This window comes from Triplophysa rosa, linkage group LG9, assembly GCF_024868665.1.
Source record: "Triplophysa rosa linkage group LG9, Trosa_1v2, whole genome shotgun sequence".
NCBI classification, from domain to species: Eukaryota; Metazoa; Chordata; class Actinopteri; order Cypriniformes; family Nemacheilidae; genus Triplophysa; species Triplophysa rosa.
The window spans coordinates 22,044,200-22,065,301 of record NC_079898.1 but is presented as its reverse complement, the minus strand read 5'-3'; the positions used below and the strand labels follow the sequence as shown (position 1 = coordinate 22,065,301).

The following is a 21,102-nucleotide window of genomic DNA, read 5'->3' as shown; positions in this document are numbered from 1 at the left end:
ACACTTAATTCTCATCTATATTCTATTTTTTCGGTGGATTTTTTCATGTTGGTAGTCATCTGTTCTCTAATTAATTTCTCCAGTATTGTCAGTGTGTTATTAAGGGGGAGGTGTGAATTAAATTAATTTTCACGGTGACTTTGATGCAACTCTTTTGCATATATTATGACTTGTTTGAATGCCAACACGTATGCTTGAGAGTATCAAGAACTTACTTTTACCACTTAGGCACCAAGTGTATTTTCTGGTTTTGCTAAATGTATAATTTTACAGATATGTTCATATGTTTTTGTTCCAACTAAAAAAGACACATCTAGGTTGAGTCTGTAATGTTTAAGTGTGCGTTTATTTGTTTGGCAAATGTTTTATCCAAAACAAGTCAAAATGCTTCCAGACTGTGTAGTGTCTGGGTATGCACTCTCTTTGGGAATCAAACCATGGCATGGTTCGTGTCATGCCCTACCAGTTGAACTACATGAACCACTTAAAGGGACAGTTCACCCAAAAATAAAAAATCTGTCTTCATTTACTCACCCACGAGTTGTTCCAAATCTGTATAGATTTCTTTGTTAGATTAGATTAGATTCAACTTTATTGTCATTGCACATGTACAAGTACAAGGCAACGAAATGTGACCTCTGCATTTAACCCATCCAGTGAGTAGTGAACACACGCACAGCAAGTGGTGAACACACGTACTCCCGGAGCAGTGGGCAGCTATCACTGCAGCGCCCGGGGAGCAAGTAGGGGTAAGGTGCCTTGCTCAAGGTCACCTCAGTTGTTACCTGCCGGCTCTGAGAATCGAACCGGCAACCTTCTGGTCATGAGTCTCTAACCATTAGGCCCCAACTGCCCCACCACAACTGCCAACACAACTGTGTTCATTGTTGTGATGAGAAAGATATTTGGAAGAATGTTTTATACCAAACAGTTCTTAGCCACCACTGACTACCATAGTATTATAATTACAATGATAGTCAAAAGTGCCGCAGAACTGTTTGCTTTCCTACATTCTTCAAAATATCTTCTTTTGTGTTCAATAGAACGAAGAAATTTATAAAGCAATTTTCCTACTATGGTAGTCAAGCCCCAGAACTGTTTGTTTACAAACTTTTTTCCAAATATCTTTCTGTGTTCATCAGAACTAAGACATTTATACAGGTTTGCAACAACTTGATGGTGGGTAAATGATGAGAGAATTTTTTTCTGGGTGAACTGTTTCTTTAAACAGGTTTATATTTCTTGGGATGCTGGGATATTGAGAATTATACAACATTTGTTTCCGTGTTTCCTGTTTTTAGGCGTTACAAGTGTGCAAAAGAGATTTTGTCTGGCGTGAGAGTGGGTTTTTTAAAAGCATCTGAGCATCTGGGTTTTCTCTCTCTAGTTTTGCTCAAAGAGGGATTTCTCTCACCTAGTGAGTGTGTAGTGGCTAATGGAAAACCTGGAGTGTAGATTGAGCATAAGAACGCTTTCTGGAGGGAGGGGGATTTGCTGTGTTGCTCTGTTCGAGTCTGTATGTTGCTTGGTGACACGCAGAGCCTAATAGACTCTATGCACGATCACTTCCGCGTTGTGTCTCAACCAGCTCAGTTACATCCGGCGCACGTAGCGTCTGTATTGAACAATTATGTTTTTCATTCGGTCACTTCAAGATGCACCTCGGATTACGCTCAATGACGTGAGTCGTATTATCCAAACACTACATCATACATCGACAACCCAAAAGAAGAAAGCCTTCAAGCTATACGTTTCGAGCTACATTCGCAAATATATAAAAAACAAAGTAAACTTTCACGCTTACTCGAGGCTTGATCACAGAGGCAGTAGTGCTGTTGGTTCGCTGAAATTTGAATGTTTTTTTTTAGCAAACATATCGTTATCGCTTGGCGGCAAATAACCTCAGTGCTATGAGAGCGGAAGTGGCTTAGCTGGATGAGATTTTGGTGGAAGTACGTCATCATCCTGTGCACATAATATTGCTTTTTGGGGAATTGTTGGTGGAGAGAAAGCTGGCCAAGTTTTGCCTGAAATATAAATGACTCTATGAAAGACCCCAAAATAAACATTAAGTCACCATACTCACCTACTGGACATTGTGACTTTCTTTTTTCAGCAGGACACAAAAGAAGATATTTTGTCCAGTAAGCAAAAGTTAAACGGGTCTTAAAACTGCGCTAACTATCACTGTAAAAAAACCCAAATCATTCCACGAAAGAAAGAAATGCATTCAGGTTTGAAAGATAAGAGCGAGACAACAGTGTCAGGATTTTCATTTTTGTTTGAAGTATTCCTTCAGCTTTTTAAGATCTGTTGTATGAAAGCAATATCAGACTGCTGCTCGTGTGATATTGCTTAAATATAAATCCAGTTATACACAGAATAGCTCTGAGTGTCAGAATGTCTTTTGTTGTACTCTGTTTCTGTATTCTGTCATCAAGTCTCTCATCATCCTCCTCTCATTTGGTGTTTTTGCACCGTCTCTCTTCCCAGCATGCTCTGCACCGGAGGGGTTCCTCGTTTCCATCTTTAGTGGCTCACTAGCAGAAGACATGAGCATGGCACTCTAATGATAGACTCCAGACTCTATTTATACCTAAACCAGGCTTGAGATTTACTAATTTTCCCAGCAGAGCTTCAGGGGAAAGGCATACTGAGAGAGATCCGTCTGCTTACACCGACAGACGTTGTGCCTCGTTTGTGCGGCCCTGATCGTTCACACTGCGCCACGCTTATTTTAGCTTTGACTTCAGCCTCTAGCAAGAGTGTTCGGGTGACTTGAGAAAATGTCTTGGATTACTTGACAAATTTGATGTCGTGCATTTTTTGAGACCATTGAAGTCTTGGAGTTTTTTACATGAAAGTTTGTAAAGACTGACTGAAATTTTCCCAGACTGCCAGAAACACGAGAAATGATTTGCTAATTAAATTATAAATGAAGTTGTTTTTGATAATGAGACTTGTTTAGAGAATGATTAAATAGTTTCTCGTTTTAAGCATAAACATCATTAAATGTTGTTGGATCAATGTTTAATGTTTAATGTTTTAATGTCTTGTTCTTCTTTTAAGCATTAACCCAACAAAATATTGCGAAGTGCTTAAACCAAAAGTATATTGAGATGTGTTATTTGAGGACAAATTAAAGTTGTGCGGTTTAGATGATGATGTGAATGTTGAAAGCACATAAAACAAAATACCGCTTAAGACATTTTTTCCTCCGTAATCCTCCAAGGGCCGTTTTCAGGCGCGATTCACACATCCCGCGGCCAAGTGGCACGTGTACTTTGTTGTTTCTAACACAACATGTGTACTGCTATTAAACACGTTTCCGTGGCCGTTACATGGAGTCACATTGCGGCAGTTGCTCGGTGACAGTGCGGGAGAGTGGGTGGTTTGTTAACTTGCGCACGGGTGGTCTGACGGGCCGATTCGAGACGTGTAAGACCCCGCTGATGAGTTTAGATAAATTCAGCTGTCAAAACAGACTAACGGATCGCACACTCGCGCTCACACGAACACGCGAGCGCACACTTCCATTACCTTCTAATGTGGGACTGGCAGGTGTGATTGATTCTGTTAAGAGAGCGGGTTAATTGACCTAAATTCTGTATCAGATTGATTGATTAACTTTGATTGATTTTAATTATTGTGTTTACCATTTCATCTGCAAAGGAAATTGGTTTGGAAAATTGAAAGTGGCGTATTGGAGGTGCTTAGGTGTTTTAATGAACCCCGAGCAGATTAAACGCAACACTTAGCGCTCAAATTGCGTATATATTTCCTCCCTTTGCGACAGAAATAATGAGCGTGGTGGATCTATATTACATACGTTACGTACAGTACAGCGCTGGTTTGCGTGCAACTTATGGCTTGATGGGATGCTGATGATGCGAGCAGTGAGAAAGAAACGAGATGCAGAAGTATCGGGAGGTTCACAAGTGAAGACCCAGCAGGCCCGCTACGATGGCAGTGGTAGGTGGTCGACGGCCCAATTATAAAATAAAATAAACCTGTTTATGCGTTTGAGACCTATGGAGATTTTCAGTATAGCTGAAAGGATATTCAAAAAGCCTCTCCCATAATGCTTCTTTAGATGTGTTGTGATAAAGCTGTTAATTGGCCTTGTGTTTGGTTTAGCTCAGAGCAAGGAGGGATTATGGGTAAAGTCAACAGGGCCAGTGCACCGCGGCCTCTGACTGCCATTGGCCTCGAGCTGAGCGGCCCGGTGTAACCCAATATCCGGAAAAATGTGACTGCGGGGTAAAGGTGATAGATAGATAGCGAATGTGTGCCGGTGCCTTGCACAATGTGAAATAAAGTAGAAATGGGTCAGATGATTGATGACAGGTTGATTTTATCATTATTCTTTTTTAATATACTGTATATATTTTGAGTGTTCTGCTGCAAGTGTTTTTAGGACACTGTAGTCACAGATAATCCTTTTTTTTAAATAAGATAGCTAGCTGTCTCGCAGTGTGTTTCCTATGAAACGCATAGAATTTGGGTTAGACCCAGAAAGGTCATTCACACTATCCATTGATTAGTTGATTTTAAATAAAACAATTTCTTTATTTGTATTAGCCTATTTATTTTAATTATAAATTAAGATTAGCACATCATGGAAACGAAAAATACGAAATTGTCTGTTTTTATGTTATCTATTATATATTGGTATATTGATTTTCTTCGAATGGTTATATATTGATATGTTAATTTTCTTTTAAACGGCTCTGTGGAATACTTGATTCTGATTGGTCAGCCACAACATTGATATGTTTTAATCCCCACGATAGCAAGGTCTAAAACTGATAACACGCTCATCTGAGTACGGCGGGACAGATTGAACGGTACTACTATGTTAAATGTATCACTTTTTGTTTGTTTGTTTGAATTTGTTACAAATAAGCTATTCAAATATGTCAGATGAATATTTTGTGCCGTGCCGTGTAATAAGCGGGACAGTGTACATCCAGCCGGTTGTTATCACAAAATTAAACCCTTCAAGGTGTATTTGTATTCCTGTATTTGTTCATTTATATCTCACAATTGCATCTTAAGTTCACATATGTACAATATTATTTCTCATTTTCTGTACATTGCATATCAAGTAATGACAAGAGAGGGTCTTCAGAGGCCTGTGTACCAGGGCCCTCAAGGACCAGCGTCTGTCCCTGGCTCTTGTGGAAACGTCTTCCGTTGCTCTGCAAGATCTTGTCTGGTGCACCAGGTGTTGAGCTTTATGCCCCTCTCGAGGGAACAAGAGAAAAGAACATTTCGAATATGCTGACATGTTACCTCATGTACTGTTTTAAAGGGAGGTGTAGTTTGGCTGGCGGTGTTCAAGCTACATATTGAAGCCTGAGGTCTTGTTGTTTACCTAAAGGGATGTTAAATAATGAATTCCTTGCCACAACTATTGTTATTATTAATGCACTTCTTTCTTTGCTTGTCACAGTTATTACAGCTATAACGGCAAGCATTCATTATTGGAATTACGGCAACAGCTTGAAATATACATTTCTAATATACTTTTAGAATTGCTCCAGCTGTGTTTTTAACCACAAAGCTTAATGTTTAGCATCACTAATAACTTGCAGTCATTCATTTGGATGAGTTATAGATTATGTCTTTAGGGCAGATTCAAACTCATTTACAAATCTGTTTTCGCTGCACTTCATAATCTGTTTTCTTGTTCTTGAGGAAAATGCATATAATGCTAACATAACTTTGCGGTCACTTGTAAACAACCAGATATGTTAGCATTACTCGGTCTAAACATTGCTAGTTATGTATAAGAAATATTTGCTCACGTCAAATTTGTATTTGCTCAGTCATTGACCATTCCTTTGACCATAATATTCGTTATTAATTATTTTTTATTTAAAATGGAATATTTGGATGGATGGATGGATGGATGATACTGTAGATACATGAATGTACATGCCCCACCTATAAATACATGTACAGTAGATATGGTATCCATTTATCCATACCATATATATAGTACATGGATGGATGGATAAATGGATGATACTGTAGATACATGAATGTACATGTCCCATCACATCTATGGCATCCATCCATCCATTATCTATCCACCCATATATATATATATAGGATGGATGGGTGGATAACATATATACATGGATGGTTGGATGATACTGTGTATAGATGGATGGGTGGATGCATGAATCGATGGTTAGATGGATTGATACATGGATGATAGATGGCTATATACGGTGGATAGATTTATGTATGGATAGATACAGTACTTGGATAGATAAGTGTCATGGTTCTGCCCCACCTTGTCTTGCTTTTCTTGACCTAGTGGCAGAACCATGATAGAACCTCTTGTTTTATGTGGAGAGAGTCAGTTTTGGCATTCCATATACTCCCTCTCTCCGGTGTGGCGTCTCTGTTCCCGCCCTTTCGTCTCGTTATTGCTTGTTAATTAGTTCATGTCCCGCACCTGTCCCCTTCTTGATTTAGTCCCCTTTATATAGTCCTCTTGTTTCATTGTCCTGTGCTGAATCATTGTACTGTCGTGTGTGTGTCATATGTGGCGAGTTCCTGTCTTGTCAGTGTAGTTTAGTTATTTTGTATTTAATTCAAGTGTTGTCTTAGTCTGGTTAGGTGTAGTTAGTCCTTGGTGTCATGTTTTATACCCTTGTGTTTTGTTATGTTACCCCCCCCCCCGTGGGTGTTTGTTTTGTATTTATATTTTATTAAATGTCTTGTTAACCCCTTACCCGCTGTCTGCACCTGGGTCCTCTGTCCTTGTCCTCACCACCCACGTTCATGACAGATAAGTGCATGGATAGATTATCGATTGTAGCACAATAGCTCAACGTTCTCTATTTGGAGCATGTAACTGCTGCTCAAATAAAAAGCGTATTTCAATATGTTGAATATAAAATCATCCCACACACAGAGTAAATATCTGTCCCACTGTCCCTCTGCTGTCGTTTTGTTTTATTTGTCTGTGCCTCCGGTCCCTCTTCTGTTTATCTCTCTTCACGCCGTCTCACTCGCTCTCGCTCTCGTTCTGAATTTGTTTTTGCTTTGTTTGCCACCTCTTTCCCTTTTGTTTTGTGAAAATCTGGAGTGATTACTGCGCACGTCAGGGTTTTGTTTACTCCCTCAAGTCAAGTCAAGCAGACGAAAGCTCCAGGAGGCCAGTCAAAGGCAGCCGTTCAGTCTGGCATATTGCTTTTGTTTTGCTTCGTGGATGCGAGACTGTGTTTGTGCTGGTGTCTTCGTTCATTTACTCGTTTCATTTTTTGTCTTCATTCAGTGCAGTTCATCCCATCTCTTTTTTTGAGGGGATCATGACCAGTTCATATCACTAACCTTTGCTTTAGACACGATGAGCTAACAGAGAACGTTTCCATTTTTACAATGACGTTTGGTGAGGAAGTGTGCAGCTTCGGGGATGTAACTAAATGGATGCTATTACTTACTGTACATTTGTCAGTAGCGTGACAGTAGTTTGGCTGTTTTCAATGTATTGTTGCTTTTCCAGTAACAAGCCACTTTTTCTAAGAAGTATCAATGTAGCAGGAATGTCACATTGTGTCGGCACTCAATTCAGCTGCCTCTCATGTAATGTGCTATTCTCTCCAGTATGTGTTAGTCTCCATTTATTCAGACAGTTCTTAGTTAGATCCTTTGTCAGCTTTTATTTCTTGTGGCACGATAAATTAAGCTAATGTTTTACTTAAACTGAGACCCTCCTTATTCAATAAAAATGAAATCTTTGTATACAGTCTCTGTATTGTATGTTCTATATATTAATATTGTATATTAATTCTAGTGCTAACTAATGTCATGCTATCTTGCACTTTTTAAAGCTGTAATTCATTGGTCCTTTGAAACTGTCTCCTTTCCACGATTCGCAACTGTAAGTTGAGCTGGCGTGTACAGTTTTGCATTCAAATGTCAGTTGCAAGTCATTTGTCATTTGATTACCTGCAATTTTACGTTTTAACAGAGATGGTGATTTAGAGGCAAAACTTACAGATTGCAGCTTGAACGTGGAAACTCTATTCATCTGCTGCTCATATCACTATAACTTTGTATTGATATTTTGCGTGTCTTTCAGATTTTGCTTGGGGTCTTCTTCATCCTGGTGGCTCTTTTGTTCATCGTGACCTTGTTTATTTCTAAGTAAGTTTCGCATGTTACTCTGACCCGCTGATATTAAAAGCACTCTTTCTGAAATTTCTGTTTTGCTCACACACATTCACATGTGCTTACAAACACATGACTCACCCAAATAAACAGTCAGAATGCAGTCACCTCAAAATACGAATGAAGAACACATCAGAAATGAACGTTTTAAAGTAGCGTTGAAGTAATTGTCGTAGTCATTCAGGCACCTTTTCATTTGCTCACGCTTTTCGCTGTCTTTCATTTGGTTACAGAACACTGTAGTTAATGATGTTTTTAATTTGGTCTCTTATGAGATGATGGAATGAAATGTTTATTTGTTGCAGTCTGGATCAGGCTTTACATTCAGCTGGTATCAGCACTGGGTTTATCATCTTTGGGACCAACTTAACCAACCCGCTTAATGAGCTACTGCTGGCACTGCAACCGGTAAAAAAAAACTCTCTTTATTAAACTATTCATGAGAATATATTCACATTTGGTTTTATTACTTGATCTGAATGTGAATTTATTCACACATTCAACATCATTTAAACATGTTCTCCAGTTTCTTTGCTAAACATGTATCTTTAAGGGACAGTCCCCCCCAAAAATATTCTTTTGTCATCATTTACTCACCCTCGAGTTGTTCCAAATCTGTATACATTTCTTTGTTCTGATGAACACAGAGAAAGATATTTGGAAGAATATTTGGTTTTTGATAAGGCTCTTTGTCACGTTTTGCTCAAATGAAAAGAAAAACTATAGATCACAATCTGCAAAATACAAATTTAACTTCAAATTAAAGTCATATCTAAAAATAAATACTATACATAGATCATCTCTTGGCAACGGTCAGATGGTCTTCTGCTGTAGCATAAAGAAATGAGATGTGATGACCTCTGAATTAGCGCAATTTCTGCATTAGAAATAAGCATCTTCATCATTTAGTTTCTCAGAGGTGGTTTCAAATCCTTCAATCTTCTTTAAGTAGCACAATGATCAGTTTCCATGTGCTTGAATAAAATACCATCGCTTGTTTCAGTCTCCGCTTAAGATGCCTTGATTAATCCAAATTGTTCAGGAATCCGCGCCATTGATTTCAGCAATTACGCGCGTGCGAAGCGGGAAAAAGAAAAGTAATTTGCAGAGGAATAAGAAAGGCAGGCTCTTGTGGACACCCGGATAATTATTGCCCGTGCATCCAGAAACATTTCTCATTTGTGCCTCATGATGTCATTCCATCCGCGATTTGAGAGCAACAGTTGAGGTCAGCTAATAAAAAAAAAAGAACTTTAGGGGAGTTACGGAGGACAAGCTGGCAACGAAAGAGGCATGGGCGTTTCTACAAGCTGAACCGAAGCCAAAAAAACTTCCAGGAAAAGAGAAAGTGGGCCGTTTAAGCTTGACTTTCAAAACGGTTCTGTCATCTCTTTCCTGTGGCTCTTTTGAAAATAAATGCATTGAAATAACCGCGATTGCCAGAAAAATCACCTCCGAGTTTTGGAACGATATATCTCGAGGGCAGGAGTGACAGTAGTTTAGTCCACTGTTGTTGAGTGTGTGTAGATATATTCGATAGCCTCCAGCATTGTGGGCTTTGTGAAACATGCATCATTTACTACAAAAACCATTCCATTACACAAGTAAAAGAGACCAAAAGCAGACAGCACTATCATGGTCTTTCCGCAGTTTTCACGTTAGGCTTTGTGATGGTTGATAGTGCTTTTTGTTGACTGTAAGGCCAGAAAATTGTTTGGGGGGGGTCGGGAAACATGAATAACAACAGCCCTTGTTGAATGGCTAAAAGAGACCAAAGCTCTTTGGGTTAGTTTGGGTATGTAGTTTCTTTCCATTTAAGAAATTAAAGAACTGGTTGATTTGTCTTTTTCCTTTCTTTACAGGTTTTTCCTCTGGATTATGTTCTGATCACCATCATCACCGTGTATTTTGTCTTTACATCCATGGCCGGTATTCGTAACATGGGTATTTGGTTCTTCTGGATGCGGGTGAGTTATCCCCATTTCTTTAACCCCACCTGTCCGCGTATCAATCTGGATTATGAAAGAATATTTCCATCTTTAATATTTTTGGTTTACACATCAGTTTAATTGTACAGTATCAATCAAGTATGCACAAGCTTTGTGTTTAAGCCTAAATCTGACCTTCAGTATAATGAAGAATGATACTGTAAGATTTTGGTTTTAAAGAAAGTTTTTAAAAAGTTTAAAAGGAAACGTTTTTAGTTATTATTGAGAGTGTTTGTATATGGGCTTAAAAGCTAAAAGTAAAATTAAAGGTTACAATTGAAAAAGTGTATAAGGGCCATTCTACAAAATCAGAGTTGGAAACATCTTGAATAAATGTGTTTTTTTCCCAGAATTTTTTATGTATGCTAATTGTATCATATCAAAGGTACATATTTCTAGTAATTGTGCAGTTCATTTTTATATTGTAATTTCAGAAAGTTTTGGAAAATTCTTCCTCACCCCAAATTGTGTAACTACCGATTATATTTTTCATATTAAGATTTTGTTTAAATCTACTTTTTTAAATATATTTTTATCTATTTTTTAAAAAATGTTTCCACATGTAAATGAGCAATAGTTACAATTTTAACAATATTTCAGGTGTAATTTATGCGATTTGTTGTATTTTGAATCCAATCTTTCTTTGTAAGAGGCATAAAAATGATCATAACGATTTAAAAGTTAATGATTCATTTGTTTATATATACATTGAACCAAACACTATCATAACATCTTAGTTTATAATTTAATGTACGTTTCGGTACAACACATTTTCAGTAGTGATGGTAATGTTTTGGTAGTGATCACAATATTTAATTTGTTTGGTGCGCACCAGGGTTCGGGTTGCAGCGTTCACACTATATATTTTTTAAGTATAATTTTCATAAGTTGAAATTTAGGGGTTTGGGACACCCATCTCCCAATTGAAAGTACCCAATGAATTATGATTTTATATATTAGGCTTACAATAAATATTTTTGTGGGGTTCCAAAGATGATCGAAGGATCTTAGTAAACAACTAAGATTTGAATGCTTTTTAAATGAGTTTTTTTTATGTGGGAGAGCAGTTTGCACGAATTCTGTAGAATGGCCCATAATATAAAAGTTTTAAATTATTAAATTATTTATTTATAATTAATAAAAAATACATTGTTTTCATTTATTACGAACGCAAACTTGATTTGATACTGTCTAAAACTCAGTTCATTTATTTTTTCACAGTGTGCATATGAAAACAATTTAACAGAGAAAACTAATGGACAAAACAGTGGAAAACGTGAAAATATGCAAATTTGTCATCATTTAGCAATAAAGATAACTGTGGCAAAGTGTAATAAACTCCATAGAGTGTTAGAAGAATTATAATTCGGCTCAGTTTCTGTTTAAATATCATGAACATATTGCAAGTGCTTGTTGTGTAAGTCATATTAAGATGTTACAATACACATGAAAGAACAATGTATAACACTACAGATATTGATTTTATCTTACAGCGCTTAGATGTGTATAGGATTGTAATCAAGGTGTTGTATTCGAAGCAATAGACAGAGAATGTATACTATATGTTGTGGTTAGTCCTGACATCTCTGACATTATTCAGAAAACAGTCCAACCAAGCAGTTACGCACACAGTTGATTTATTAAGACTGAATATAGTCTCAAATTATTTGCTGTGGTCCTTTGTGTGAAACTCAAAAGGTATTTCTATAATGCCTCAAGTTGCATTGCTTAGCAACCATAAATGAATAATGTGGCACATGTGCACGTGGCGTACTATATATGAATAATTATTTAAGTTATGGACAGTTATATATAGTTTTACGTAATGCATGTTACTTTTCTAATAGCAGTTTGATATGTTGTTCTCAGTCATATGAGTGCTATAATGATGTTTGAATTGGTTCTGCACAGCTGTATAAGATCAGGCCTAAGAGAACCCGTCCACAGGCCCTCCTCTTCCTCTGTATGATCCTGCTTCTCATCGTCCTCCACACCAGCTACATGATCTACAGTCTGGCCCCGCAGTACGTCATGTACGGCAGCCAGAAGTACCTGCTGCAGGTGAGATGAGCTCTTATAGCAGTCAATCCTCTCGGCTGTCTGGATTACAGGATTATAGCTGGCATAATCTCAGCAAACAGAGCCCACGCTGCTGACTCGAGTATGTAATGATAAACCCTTTACATAGCAAGTGTTTGACAACCTTTCAGAACCTTTTCTACAGACTCCAGAATCTGTTGAAGCTCTTGATGCATATGCTGTTTGTTTCTAATGCGAACACTTGCCCACACACTGTATACTTTGCGTGAGGTAAGTCTGTAGAGTCTTGCAACTGCTGTACTGCTTTACATTATGAAGTATAAGGAAAGGGTTGAAAAGTACTGAAGAGAACATATGATTTTGACCGTTGGCATGAAGTGTGGTCCACATTGTTTTGATAAATAATAAATTCAGATGAAATAATCTGTAAAATAGAATATAAAGATGTTCACATATCTTGTGTACTTCCTAAAAGCTTACTATTAGCATAATTTTTATAGTTCTGTTTTTAGTTTTTTTTGTTTTAGTTTTTCTAGTATTTATGTTAATTTTAGAAACATTTTTAGCGATTTTGTTAAGGTTTTGTCATTTTATTATTTTAATGTTGCTATATAAATTGTTTTTTATTTTAGTTTTTGTTTTATTATAATTTTAGTGCCTTCAATTTATTTCAAATTATTTCTGAGGCAAAATGTAAATTTTGTAAAAGTCTTTTCAGTCATTTTTATGCCAATATTTTGACTAATGTTTTAAATTAGGTTTATTTTTAGATTTGTAGTTTTTATGTTAACTTTAGAAACATTCTTAGCTATTTTGTTATATCCTTTTTTTCATTTTATTATTTATTTGTTTATTTTTTATGTTGCTTTATACATCATTTTTTATTTTAGATTTATTTTCGTTTTTTGTTTATTATTATAATTTTAGTTATAGTTAAACTTATTTCATTTGAATTCTGAGGGAAAAACAGAGGAAAAACTGATTTTAATAAACAGAGATGTTTAAATTTTAGTAAACTAAAATAACCATGACTATCAGTTCAGTCCTTCAAACTGTGAAAATCCAACAGTAAAATATAAATCATTCTTTTGACACAACTTTAATATCGCTGCTGTCCTTCTGAAACCTTGGATGTTCAAATTTGCTGTTTTTCAGGAAATTAAAATAAAACACTGGACTGTAAAAACTGTGTTGTCAAAGTTGACAAGCACTTATAATACTTTTTATTGGTGATATATTTGCACAACCCAGTGACAAACAAAAAGGATGACTAATAATAATGATTTATGGCAAAAATCAAAACGACAGCAGCGATATACGTCTTTGAAAAGCTAAGCCATCCTGTCAAAACTAGTTGTTTTTGTCATTCACTGTTGACTGTCTGACACGATAAATTATCCAATCAGATTTCTCTTAGTCGTCTCCCAGGAGCGTAACACTATTATTCTGCATCCACCCAGCAGTCCGTGTTATCCTGTTTGGTTACTTCTAAAACTATTATGTTAACTTTATGGAAATACAAGCTCAAATTAAGAGTCATTTGCTCAGAAGCCGACATGCTGTCAGAGGGCTGATGGTTCAAAAGACGAAAGAACAGCTCACGGCAAGAACGAACCTCCTGTTCTACTCTGTAAACATCACATCGTGTGTCAAAATCTGACCAATTAAACCTGTCCGTCACGTCTCAGTGGTAGCGTGCTGTTATGCTGTGAAACCAATTGCAAAGCTTGCACATGTTTTTACTCTCATAATAAATACCTTTAATTTAACCTGGTTCCCAAACCACAAGAAGTTTACTTCATGTATTATCCAACACGAGCTGTGTGGCATTACCTCAAAGTACGTAGTTTGAACACGTAATTGAATTACGTGTAATTGAATTTCGGAATCTACAGTAATTACCCAAAAAGCGTCAATCAGTCTGCTTCGTATAATATTTAGGAAGTGTCAAATGAAATCAGGCAGAACGAGTCAATCAGGATCGTTTTTTTGCTTCGTATTTGATATCAAACTTGATCAGAGCAATGACAGATGTCACATCATTCTAACACTTATTGGCACGCTAATGTCATACACCGACGTAGATACAGTAATGTATGTATCCATATGTTTGCCCTGCATGCGGTCCATCTATTCCATATTCCTATTCCATCTCTCTCCAGACCCCGCTGCCCACCTCAGAGCCATCACAGGGGAATCGTTCCACTGCCATCACGAAGATATGTGACGCTGGCGCTCCTGAAGGTAAGACTGTCTCTTTTATCACCCCCAGACTGACTGAATTCAATGAATAACAGTCAATCATTCCATACGACAGAGTTGTTGGGGTGTTTCAAAGGCGATATATCATGGAAAATGGTTTTTTTTAATATCTTGTACAGTAAGTGTGATGTAATTTTCACAGTGCAGGGCTTGTGACGTCGCAACCGTGAGCTTGTGAACCGATGACAGCCATTTACATGTCGTTGCTTATTCTGTATTTAGCAACAATCGGTCCAGTCCATTGTGAATGGATAATACGTTTGTCCAGTTGTATAAATAATGTGTATTTAAATTATATTTAATAGTAACAATTTAAATATTACCTTAATATTGTTTAAGCATTGTTTTATAATATTTAGATAATCTATTTATTATTTAAATTAAATATTAATGGTAAAAAACATTGCTTTCACTAACCTTAAAACATTTTTAAGTCATTTTTAAACTATAGATGCAAAATTAGCCGGTTCAATTATGTTGGTCTAAAACGGACGCACACATCTGGCCATAAGTTAACTTCAGGTCTGTTTTTGGCTGTAATATAACAATTTATTTATATTAATATTAATTATATGAATATTTTATTGTATATTAATTGTAGTAAATTCAATTAGAACTACGCAACAGTTATTGATTCTTTGCGGAGGTCTGCCAGAAGTTGAGTTTGGTCCACATAACGTTTGTTAAAACTATATTTTATAAGTACTTGTGGACTATAAATGTGTACACAGGATTGTGCGACATCACCCAGCATTGTCACTTTCAGTGTGCACAGAATATCTGTGGGAAGCTGTGGGAATTGTGCTATTGCATAGCATTTTTGATTAGCAGGAATCGTAAATAGTGCTGATAATGCAAACATTGAACAGTAGATATCATGCCTGCGCCACACAACCCTCACGACCAGGCTTTGCTTTCATAATGAGGGGTCAGACTGAAAGCAATCTTTAAAAGATCTACATTAGTTAAAATGTGGCAGAAGTATTCATTACTGTCTAGAAGGTCAATTGCCAGCGCATGTTTTCAGTTAATTGCAGATATTCTGTGTGTTGTGAGTAGGCAGTGAGTCAAGCAGAAGATAGGAGCCTGAATTCAGTTTAGTGAGCATGTTGTAGCCTATAGACACTGCTTTTCAACATGTTTATACTCGTGTCTTATTACACACTGCGACAGCAGAGCGAAGAGAGAAGGTGTTCCAAAAAACAATGACGTGGGATTTAGTGTAAAATCTCAGATTTTGTGTTTTCACGGTGTGATATCATGTGATTTTAAGCTCTTTAGCATCTTGTTAACTTAATGCCGCTTCTCTCACTGTTTCTTGACACATTTGACAAGATCATCTTTAAAACCAACAGGCTTACAAAATTTTTCCTTAAAGTCACGGCGGATTCAGATTGGATATGTTTGTGGTTTGATATGCCACCACCCAGTTAGCTTCTGCAGTCACGCTGCTGTTTTTTATCCAGAGGAGGGCACTCCGCTATTACAATCTCATCTCATTGGAGGACATGAGAATAATAATGAAACGATGGTGTTAATATGTAATTGGATCAGCGGTGCAAGCAGCCAGTCGTCCTAAATGTTTTTTAAGACTGATCTGTAACCTTCAGTGGGTACAATGTACCTCTGTGCTGGTCCATGTTCCACTTTCATATCCGCTTCGGTCTTCCTTAAGTCCTGCAGGAACGTCATATTGGCAGCCTAAGGAATTCTTTAGCTCAAATGTTCACTTAAAATCCAGGTCACGTAGGCTGATGATGATATGAATGTGTGTGTGTGTGTGTGTGTGTGTGTGTGTGTGTGTGTGTGTGTGCGTGTGCGCATGCTGCTAACACATGCTAGCTGTCACCATGCTAGTCGTTTGTGGGTGGTTGCCAGGGCATTGCTGTGTGGTTGCTAGGGGATTGTTTTTGTAGCATGTGACCGTTTTTAGCGTGTTCTGTGTGGTTGCGTGCTGATCCAAGTAGAAACAGCCCACACCAAAGTCTGTATGATCCAAAAGTCTTTGGTCCCATCCTCCCCTCTGTGTTATCATTTTTTTCTATTAGTCTGTAAATGTGCATTTTTTTTGTTCGCATTCTCTAGTTGTACCTCTGCATTGAATTGGTCCGATTTGCTGCCCTTGACCACCCAGGTGTGTAAGTGATGTTTATTCATCATCTGCCAGGTGAAAATTAGTCTGATCGCTTTGAAAAGTAATAGCTCACCTCTCCTCAACAAACCATGTGATTTAAAATATTGTTCAGGGAGAGATACTTTTATACTCTGGGTGTGTTCAAATCTCTATTCTTATAGGAATTTTTCACCCAAAAATCTATTTTTTTCACCCTCACATCGTTCAAAACCTGTACATGACCTGTACAATTTTCTATTGAACACCAAAGAAGATATTTTGAGAAATATGGTTTTGTGCCCATACAATGGAAGTTAATGGGGACCAATGTTGTTTGGTTAACAATGTTCTTCAGAATATCTACTTTTGTGTTTCACAGAAGAGAATATCATACATGTTTAGATTGGCATGAGGGTTAGTGAATGAACAAATAATTTTCATTTTTGAGTGAACTATCCCTTTAAGTATGAGCACTAGAAATATTAATCATACTTACTGTACAAGCAGAAATGATAGAAGACGGTTGTGCTGCATCGCTTTGTGCCGGCACTCTTCCCCGTGTGCTTTATTTAAACAAACGCTCTGTATCATAACCCAATTACGTCTCTCAAAGCCAAATAAAGACGCAGTCTCGCACAATAGAGGAACAGAAGTTGCTCTGCGGGTCATCTGCAATTGATCCATCTCCAGTTGACTCGCACTTTAGAACCAGCGTCGTTTTAAAGCGTCTGCTCGCCAAATATCACAGCCCTCCAATCTGTTAGTGTGGGTTTTGGCCTTTTCCCATCTGTGGACGGTCAGTAGAGCCCAGTCATTGTGTTTCTGCCACCTACCCATCATCGGCAAAACGCCTCATTACTGTTTTCACATAGAACAGCGCAAGACAAGCTGTACGCCATCCATTAGCACACGACTCTCCATTGCTTCACAGCGGGAAACGTGATTTCAATTTGCTTTTATTACGATTACAGTTTACCATCAGCATGATAAAGCTTTTGGTGAAAGAAAAGCAGCTTCTTGTCGTTAAAGGTTTTGTTAGTCTAGTCACTTTTTGGAGACATAATTTTCCTTCGTATTGACTCATTTCATCTTTTCAACATTTGCTGTTGAAGTGGAATTGAGACCATAAGCGGTTTATTTGTGGCACGAGCTAATTGACCAAATCTATTTATTTAGGTATTGTTGTCGGTATATTTCAGAATCTCTTTTCAGAGGCTCTATTCCACTTTCTCCAGATGGTGTGTGACATCAAATATTTGTCTGTTCCTGTGGTCGCCTCCTGTATTCAGACTACGGCTTTATTATTGTGGTTTGATTTCTGTGATTGAAGTCACGCGCTTGGGATGCGCTTGTTTTTCACCCTGAATAATTTTTCAGATCATTGCGGTCAAGTCAGATTTGTTGTCTTTGTTGTGGATAATAGGAAGAGGCTCAGCTTGTTTTTCACGACTGGGTCCAAAAAAAGATAAAAACTATATACTCTGCTTAAGGATGCTGAGCTGGAACTGTCATGATATGTGTTGACCGTTCAAAACATGATGATAGGGATTTTACTTTACACTTTGTATATGCATTATATCATTTATGCATTAGATGTTATATACAGTCGTGGAAAAAAAATAAGAGACCAAGTTTTCATTGATTCAGCATTTCTATGTATTGTGTCCAGTCCAGTGTCTGTTGAATTTCAACAAAATCAAACCTCAGGGGTGACATAAAGTCATCCAACAACAATGTGAGAGACTGACAGCATGACAAGACACCAGGTTATCCAAAAATCCAGGTTATCACATAAAAAATACATTTTGAACTTTTCCTAAATACATGTACAAATTTTACTGGTGTGTCGCTTAAAAGGGAATCTTTTATATACTTTTATATACTCTTTATATACTATTTTACATAAATATTACTTTCTTTGCCGTATTTGAGGTCTGAAAAAATGTAGTGCATCTTTTTTGTTATTTTGACCTGATTCTCCAGCTTTCATTTTCTGCAAATAAAAATATTTTTATTTAAAATTTGGAAGAAATATTGTTAGTAATTCACAGAATTAAACAAAATGTTTACCTAAACACATACAAAAATAGTAAATTCAGAAAAACTGCACATCATTTCGAAATGGTCTCTTATATACAAATACAGAAGTTTTTCAATTACTTCAAAATCTTTAAAACTACTGATTTTTGTGAAATTTGTTTAAAGAAAAGCTTTCAAATATAAAATAATGCCATAGTGTCTTGTTTTAAGTTTTACATATTATTATTATTATTTTAATATTGATCTAAAATATAATTTAATATTAATATTAAAAAACATTTTAAATAGATTTCTTAATCTGTTCTTTTGTACAATCAGTTGCAGTGCCTGCCATTACAAGTTTCAGAGACCAAAACAAAAATCATATTTACTATTGAAAAAATACTGAAAATGTATTTAAAATAAATATGTTTTACAGCAGAAAGTGACATTTGTTATATGTTTTTTTGTGTGTGCAAAGTTTATGCTTGTGGTTGTACTAGTGCTTTGAGAATTTTTATTATCCATCTTATTTGTTCAAATCCAACAGCCAGTGTTGACCAGGGGTGCGTTTCCCGAACAACGACAACTCGCTGGTTAACCACCGTAGTACGATGCATCATTGGGGAAATTAACGATGTAGTTACGACTGAATGTTTCCCGAAACCGTAGTAACTCTGTCAGAGATCAATCGTTTGAACCAAGTTGGTTCAGCAATCTAGTTGATGACACCATACAGGTGGCGGAGTAATGACGTCTACTGATAAATACGTTCAGATCGAATTAATGTCAAATTCTTGCTGTAAATAACATACATTGCATTTAACGGCGACTTTTGTTATCCTATTTTTGTTATTTGTTGTTTTATTTCACTATTTCATTCATTCATAAGTTTCCCTCCTACATCACTCCTTGGATTCCCCAGGGTCCTACAGCATGTAGGTTCATGCACATGCGCACTTTTAAAAAAACGGTGCTTGTATTTTCTTAACAAACTAAAAGATGTCAAATTAAATTTGTATATATTTCAAATGATGTATATAGAATGCACTGCTTGTTGCTTGCTTAGTTTGCTCAAAGGCATGATGCTTGTAAGTCTACACTTCATAATTATAAGGAACTATGCTTCTAACCACAGCTCTAGAGCTGCAGTTCCAACAACGCAACTTTGCGATGCTGTTTGCGATTGATCGTTGGAACGATTGTTTCGGGAAACACTTGAATCGTTGAAGTTCACTTGAATCGAGTTCTTGTGCGTTTGCCCTCGGGGTTTCCCCCACGCATCAGGATTTCTGATCGTAAATATTCAACATGATTCGCGTTTGGGGTGGCTCCGATGTTCTTCCGATCACTCTTAACACACATCATCACACCACAGGAAAATCTGATAAGATCATTTGTAGAGCCGTTTTAGATCATCGGGACTTTACCTAGGATTGTCGGAAGGGGAGAAATCGGCTTGATTATCTTGTGGTGAGGCCCCAGCTAGATGTCAGACATCATTTACATTACAAAGTACTGAAGTTTAAACTAGAATTGTTATTAAAAAAGGTTTGATTGTAACATTCTATTCTATTTATTTATTTAATTTTATATGAATATTCAATATCTCATCCAGCTCTAGGTCGCAGCGGTTAATATGTTGCTCGAGAGCAGAAAATGTCCCTAGTTGAGGTCTTTGTCTCTGCTTTTCCTCTTTAAAGAGTAATAAATGAGGGAAGGAATGGTAAGATGAAGTGCTTTAAGTGGCAGCTTAATTATTTTAATTGAAAGAGTAATCAATTTAGCACTTTCCTCAATTCTCTCCAGACCCTCCACTCTCCACGTATCGACTGTCAATTTAAGACACTTGATGAGATACTCAGTTTAACGGCCTCGTGCGCTTTCCTTCCCTATGTACCTGTTCACCTGCAGCACAAACCAGCAACCCTGTGGATAAAAGAATTGAATATTATCGACGTCTTCTCTCTTGCTCTTCTTTTGTCAGTCGTTTTTCATCCGCAGTGCTCTCTCTCTGCCAGATCTTCCCTCTTGTGCAGCAGTCCGAGTCTTCTCATCGGTCGGGAAGCTGCTCCGTCTTGCGTAACAGCCGGGCGTGAGTGGGAGGAAGTGTCAAGCAGGGAGAACACATGCGACGGAGAGGGCGCGTTATGCAGCCGAGAGCATCTCTTGCTGCGGGGCTCGACCCGTGCTCTCGAACCCTGCCGTTCGCGCGTCTCCAGTCCACGGAGCAAAAGGCACGTCCCGATCCAGAGAGCACAGCTTGGATTGGGTCATCTTTAATTCTCCTGAAGGAGTGATGGCGAGTTAGGGTTGGGTGGTATGATGGAATGAAGTGAGATGATAGAAACCTTGTGAGAAAGAAAAATCACATGTGAACCCTCTAATATGTTAATTATTTCTTTCAGACATCAGTGAGATTAAATGGAGAGTCAGTCTTCTGCATCTCATAAATTTCTTCTGAGAAAAAGACCCAGAAATCTCACAAAT

At 37.3% G+C, this 21,102-nt stretch overlaps 1 protein-coding gene across 1 annotated transcript in view; it reads left to right on the top strand.

The window, feature by feature from the left end:
- The window catches only part of lmbrd1 (LMBR1 domain containing 1), a 78,108-nt gene that overhangs the window by 46,205 nt on the left and 10,801 nt on the right, over positions 1–21,102 (top strand). Inside the window, exons 10-14 of the mRNA XM_057341697.1 lie at positions 8,102–8,166; positions 8,496–8,598; positions 10,053–10,157; positions 12,090–12,239; positions 14,381–14,462. Of these exons, the coding sequence (XP_057197680.1) occupies positions 8,102–8,166; positions 8,496–8,598; positions 10,053–10,157; positions 12,090–12,239; positions 14,381–14,462 (505 nt within the window). The remainder of the gene's footprint in view (positions 1–8,101; positions 8,167–8,495; positions 8,599–10,052; positions 10,158–12,089; positions 12,240–14,380; positions 14,463–21,102) is intronic.